The 6,219-nt window shown below is 44.2% G+C and overlaps 1 protein-coding gene across 2 annotated transcripts; it reads right to left on the bottom strand.

The window, feature by feature from the left end:
- Positions 1–314: 314 nt before the first annotated feature.
- On the bottom strand, positions 315–4,358 carry LOC124702458. Of its 2 annotated transcripts, none has more exons than XM_047234602.1 (9): positions 4,067–4,358; positions 3,191–3,277; positions 3,049–3,110; positions 2,452–2,547; positions 2,154–2,234; positions 1,842–1,904; positions 1,584–1,757; positions 1,100–1,195; positions 315–720 (listed from the first exon to the last, which is right to left on the bottom strand). In XM_047234602.1, exons 1-9 carry the CDS (start codon positions 4,281–4,283, stop codon positions 652–654), a joined length of 945 nt encoding a protein of 314 aa, XP_047090558.1. In that variant the 5' UTR covers positions 4,284–4,358; the 3' UTR covers positions 315–651. The 2 variants fall into 2 exon arrangements, with proteins under 2 accessions (XP_047090558.1, XP_047090559.1); XM_047234603.1 differs by having other exon boundaries at positions 3,049–3,107; positions 4,067–4,353.
- Between the last annotated feature and the right edge of the window lie 1,861 nt (positions 4,359–6,219).

Genomic DNA, 6,219 nt, shown 5'->3' with positions numbered 1-6,219 from the left:
CAAAGTCAACGAAAGAACATTTCTTTTTGTAGGCAGGATGTCAAATGTGGAATACTTTTCCTAAGGGGCAATCGTTAGATTTTTTTAAAAAGCAGTTCGTATTGTAGATCCTCAGATGAAAGGTATTTGCTTGACACAAAAAAGGGTCAAAGCAAACAAGAGCTTTGCTGAAAAATTATACTCTGTAGCTAGAGAAAGAGTTGCACAGTTTGTTAGACGAAAACCAAGCAAATTCAGTAGAAATATAGCACGAATGTCCAGAACTGTAGCTTTCAGCGGCACAGATAATATTCACAATTAATGGTGAGGCATAATTAGCAAATAATATCTTCAAGAACTGCATCTCCTTGTATATTGCAAATGCAAATACAATGTACAAAAGAAAGTACGAAACATTGCTGTTGCTTGGGTCCATCAACCTGTAACTGATTGGATCACAGCCCTTCAGCCTCAGCACTGATGCAAACCGTCCTGGGAGAATAGCAGATGGAAATCCAAGCATCGCTCAGATCTATGATTAGATTGTCATGAGGGGTAGTGATTCCAATGCAAAAACGCTGAATCTCTTTACTTTTCGTTGCTTGTCCTATATTCACATATACTATACTTCGACGAGGAGATAAACGTGTGTTCCAATCATGTGTGTTTGCTTTAGCCCTTTGCCATCTGCTCAGCAAACCATGCTTTCCAGTCTGCAACCTTTTCGTCCCCATTTGCCACCTGAAGTAACACGGAAGATAAGAAGCTGGGCCTAAACTCTTTCCCCGTGCCCCGCAGAAGAGAGTACAAGATTAATACATGTATTGTTTGTACCTCAACTAAGTTGTCGGACTGCATAGAGCCTATTTCGAACATATTAGTTAAAATTATTACGCTATGATACCATCTAGTGTTCCATTATTGGGGAAATAATGAAATTATCAGCTGGATTTGTGGCATTCGTCCATGACGACTGAATTATGCGTGTGGCAACCATGGTGGTAGAATCCTAGATCGGCCACTTGGTTCATAGCATTCTATTGTCATCTTATATAACAGCGTAATAGAAATTAATGATGATCATCAAGCTAGGACCATGAAGCTTATTTGAGATAATTACCTCGAATATGAGTGTTGTCTGGGGAATGGCATCCAGGGCCTCCACACAAATTGTAGCAGCATCCTCTTTGCTTATTCTTCCCTTGGCTGCTACACCCTGCATGTTTCATGGACCATATGAAAAGACAGTCTTACCACTTTGCTAATAAAAGAAATAATTGCCTATAATCAGTGTGTACAAATTATATGATACGACTGAGGAAGGTGTGAGGAAATATCTAACTTGTATTTCCATGAGGCCGGTATATGTATATGCAGGAAATCGCTTACACAATGGAGATATTACAGCTACTATATGGAAAGTATATGCATCTCTAACAGAAGGAACCTAGTGGATTAATCACACATGACAAACAACATGATGTCAGAGTGTCTTGTCTGGCTCTGTGGCTCACTGTACCTGCTTTTTTGGTTACAGTCTTACGGCCAGCTAACAAAGCTGCATAAGTACACAACATTATTGGAGAGGCTTTTTGTGCCGGTACCTCTGTAAAACTGAATCCCCTCTCACCACCAGGAGTGGTCTGCAGAGAAGCACTCCTTATTATCGTCGATGGGATGCCAGATGCAAGAACCACCTCTTCGTCTCGTTCTGCTAGCTTCCTCAGCTTGCTGTTCATAATAGCTTGGAGCCCACCGCTATTTCTGTAGACAGATAGCTGCATTTTTATCAAGATCTCGTATGGGTAATGACTAAAACTAGGCTGAACAGGCTAATTCAAGGTTACACGAGCAGATCAAACCTGGGATAGCAGAACAATGTGTTGGACACCCTTGAGGTCAATCAGGTCAGAGAAGAAGCCATCCTGTTGAAAATTTTAAAAATAAGTTTAAGGCAATCAAAGCTTGTACGCAGAAGGGAAAGTCTTTTGGCCATAAGGAAATGGAAGTCCTGAAGCAGTTCTAAAGTAAATTACACAGTTCAAGGCAATCAAGTAATGGACTAACATCAAGTCCAAACAATCATTAGCCGAGCAAAGAATGGTATTGTAGACTTTATGCTTTGGAGTAGTTTCACACATGAATAAACAAACAACATTAAGTTTAAAACATACATCGGTTGGGCAAATTACAGAACGAACACCCCTTAACGCTTTCTTTGTGAAGGACTTATCTTCAATGTTGCCAACCATGCACTACAAGGAAACCAGAAGAGGGAATGTTATGAAAAGTCACTATAATTATAAGAGAAATTTCGACATGAGATGAGGTCAAATACGTTTATTGCCTTTTCCAATACATACATTTTTTGTATTTTTTGGTATATCACCTCTCATAAAAGGTAGCACATATGTATTTTAAGTTCTAACTACACAGTGAATAACCACAGTTTTCAAAGTGAGAATTACAAACCTCTACATAAGTTCCAAAAGCTTCTTCGGTGGATCGTTTATCCTTCACTAATGCTTTTATTCTAGCCCTTTTCAGAATCAGTGACAATATCACCATCTGAAGATACAAAAAAGAAAATCAAAGTTGAGCAACTGAGAAAATTTAAAGACATGCATAACTCAAGCTGAACACATACAATTTAGACAGAGTGACAAACGATGCAATATTCTCTGCGGAGAAATGGCAAGAAAGAAAATCTACAGTTTAATAGTAATGAGATAAACAAGAAGGCGGCTTATAGAGATATATGCTAACACCAGTTCATCTTGCTGAAGTGATTTGAATCCTAAAGTTGTTTTCCAGTAACGATTTGTAGGACCAACAATTGTGTTGGTAGAAATAAATTTTATAACGTAGAGAAAATTTTGTGAAGTTACGAACCTGAAAATGTGGCTTTGAACACTCACGTGACTATGTCAATGAGAATAGATATATGGTTCAACTCAGGGAACATGAATACAGAATAAAACTGCGGTATAGTGACTAGTGATATACTGAGCATTGGATGCAATAGCATTTTCTGCAGTAAAAAACATGAACTTGAAGGACAAAACAAACCTGTCCTATCTCGCTGTCGCCATTGGTAACTAGCACGGCATCTCGAGGGTCCTCGATATCTACTTTCATCCAAAATGTGCCAACAAATAAGAATAGTGAATACAAGACAGTTTGCATTTAAGTAATGTTTTTGTCTATGCACCTGAAGGCTCATCCTCCTCACCCTCGGTCCCCCCATCCTTGGGAAGCAAATCGGGTGCTCCGTACCACTTCCTCAACTTTGGACCCCCTGTACAAACATATTTCAAGAATACTTGAGCGAATAGACTCAATTCAGCAACATGAGGTTCACTTTCTAAACTTTTTTCTGAGAATCATTTTCTGAACTTTGTGCAAGACTATCTGGTACGAGGTGCTATCTTGGATCCAATCAGAGCTAGACCACCTGTTGCCAAGGACAACTTTGCGGAATGGTGGTTAATGGCAGTACGATCCACCGTACACAAGGGCAGTTGGTCGATTATCATGCTCACGGCCTGGTCGATCTGGAAACACCGCAACACATCCGTCTTCAACTACTCTCGGCATTTCATAGCTACCACATTTGACATGATTAGACCCGAGGCACATTTGTGGGCAATTGCAGGGGCTATAGGACGACACCAGTTGCTCGGGTGCTCCCCTACATCGCCTATTTGGGTTGAGTTGTATGGTGCAGTATTAGTCCGGTCTGGGACTTATACATTAACCTCTCTTTTTACCAATCCATCGAAACAATGTTTTTTGCGTTTTCGCGAGAAATGAAATAAAATGCAACCGGTGATTACACATCCACAAAAAAATTGATTGTTGTCGATTACAACTTTTATTCAGAACGCCAGTGGTGGTGCTACATGGAAAAAAGTATATGTGTCTAAGAACAATCTCTAGATGTTTTAGATATTAAGATTCATTGAGATAGCTCTTTAGGTCCTAGCACCGCCACTGCAGAATAGTGAGCATTGGCTCTAAAGCTGACTACAATCTGGAGATGCAAGGATCGGCTGGAAGCCATGAACGAGAGAGATCTAAATTTTACCCTCGATGTAGTCAAGGATGCGGTCGGTGAAGCTGGCGTCGTCCTTGCCCTTGGACCGGACGACGGCGAGAAGCGCCGGCCTTCTCTTTACAGGCGAGAGCAAGGGGCGATTGGGTTTCGTACGCTTCGAGGCAGATGGACGGAGAAGGGGATGAGGAGCAGGCTGCGGCGAGGTAGGCGCGGAGGAGGGGCGCGCGAACAGGGGAGGCGCGGGCATTTCGAGACGCGCCGGCGGCGGATTTCGCACGTAGGCGTGACTGGTCTTGCGGCGAGGAGGAGGATAAGGCAAGATTGCAGAGAGCCGCGAAATTCCGGTCCTGAATGAATTGGCTCTTCAAAAAATCGAGCTTTGTTGTTGACCGTTATGTTCCGACGAGTTACAAAGTCATTGTGCCTCTATTTTGTATGGCAAAAAATCCTTTTTTTAACAGATAAGGGCGCGAAGGGCCAAGAAGCTGCATTAAATCTAGGTGGTTACACATACCATATTACAAATAGGACCTTTGGAGATAAGAAAATTATAGAGCAGTCTTATACATAAGCACAAAGGACCCTAAAAAGAAAATGAGGAACCCAATCAAGTCCTAGGCACCGCCGAAGTGTAGACTCCGCTGACGACCATCGTCTACACCACCGGGGAACTTTCCACTTGGGGTGTGGATGATGTAAGGTGTCGCCGAGGAGTTGGAGAAGGGCCTCCAAAACCGGAGGTTGAACAAACGCCTCCATGACGCTCCGAAACCGAAGATGGTCGACATTCGACCAGAAGTAGCACGGGCGAGGCGGACGTTGTCGGCATGAGTCCCTTGCTGGAGAAATCTTCGAGGAAGACACCACTTCGATGGCGTGAAGCGATGCCGGTCACCAACGACATAAATCAATTGCCAGCAAAGAACCAATGTAGATATTACCTTTGCAGCTTCAGAAAAGCGCCAACCAGATCGAGCATACGGTGCGCTGGAAGCCTCCTCTCCCTTGCCTCCACTGGCGGCCAAGAGGAAGGTTTCAGCAGCACCACCACAAATCAAAGACACGTGTTTATTGAGGGAGCTCGTCCAGGCGAGCTCCTCCTTCCTCCTCCACCATGGAGGTTCGATGGAGATGAACTTGGACGACCTATTGGTGATGCGTGAGTCCACCAGAGGGGAACAGCTCCAGAGAGGACAGTTTTATTGACAGAGATCCCTAGGAGCCCCTCTCCCGCCAGTGACAACTCTTGCGACAGCCATGCCGTGAGGAGGAAACCCAGGCCGCACCAAAGCCAGCCGCCAAGCTCTAGTGACCTACTCCCATACTCCAGTTGGGGAAAACAACATAGCTCTATCATAGCACAATGTACAATGAAGGCCCGGCCTCACCTCTCCCAGTCACTCCGGCTGGCGAGGCCACCGGAGGAGGGGGAGAGGGGAGCCGGAGACCGAGAGGTGACTCTTAAAGCTTCTTTCGCGAGAGTGGTGTTGGGAGAAAATGAGAGCCGCCCCTCGCAAAAGATCTCGAAGGACACATAAAATCACGACAACTTAATGCTTAAAGCCCTGTTTGACTCAAAGTATCTTTTAAAGTATGGGATGTGCTTCAATAGTCAATAGACCACCCCACCCCCCCACCCCCCCCCCCCCCCACACACACACCCCAAACGGCTTGTTCCAAGGTGGTCGCTAGCACCGCCCCGGTGCTAGCCTGCGGCGAAGTCGCCCACGCCGGCCCCTACTGGAGGGCGTCCTCGTCGCCCCTCGCACGCCCCGGCCTCTGATGTAGGTCCTCCTGGTCAGCCCTTGCCGGATTTGTGGGAGGAGATGACTCTCCTAATTATATTTATTTATTTATTTATTAAGAATATCTTGACATTTTTAATTGGGCTGACAAGTGGGACCTAGTCCACCTCAACAAAACTCTCCCTGGGATTAATTCGAGTATTAGTGAAAATTGCAAAAAATTGTTGTAAAGATGCAGATTTTTGCGAAATTTTTGAAAAGGTAGTTTTCCAAAATTTAAACACAAAATTGATAGTTTTATGCTAAGAACTCGCTCGCGGCAGCCACCTGTTGAAGTGAGAGCGGCCAACGTCCCTAGAGGAAATCACGAACATCAGGACGTCGAGACAAAACATGCATGGTGGCTAGGTTTGCACTTGTGGCTACAAGACTCTATCT

The sequence above is a fragment of the Lolium rigidum genome, chromosome 3 (genome assembly GCF_022539505.1).
Source record: "Lolium rigidum isolate FL_2022 chromosome 3, APGP_CSIRO_Lrig_0.1, whole genome shotgun sequence".
Classification (NCBI taxonomy): domain Eukaryota; kingdom Viridiplantae; phylum Streptophyta; class Magnoliopsida; order Poales; family Poaceae; genus Lolium; species Lolium rigidum.
This window is presented reverse-complemented; position numbering and strand designations above follow the sequence as displayed.

What these genes read in the sequence shown, in the direction of transcription:
- LOC124702458 (XM_047234602.1), bottom strand. Translation starts at nt 4,283, where the DNA reads ATGCCCGCGCCTCCCCTGTTCGCGCGCCCCTCCTCCGCGCCTACCTCG. An exon ending in CATCCTTGACTACATCGAGG is followed by an intron (nt 3,278 to 4,066) that starts GTAAAATTTAGA and finishes ATGTTTGTACAG; the next exon opens with GGGGTCCAAAGTTGAGGAAG. An exon ending in TGAGGAGGATGAGCCTTCAG is followed by an intron (nt 3,111 to 3,190) that starts GTGCATAGACAA and finishes TTTGGATGAAAG; the next exon opens with TAGATATCGAGGACCCTCGA.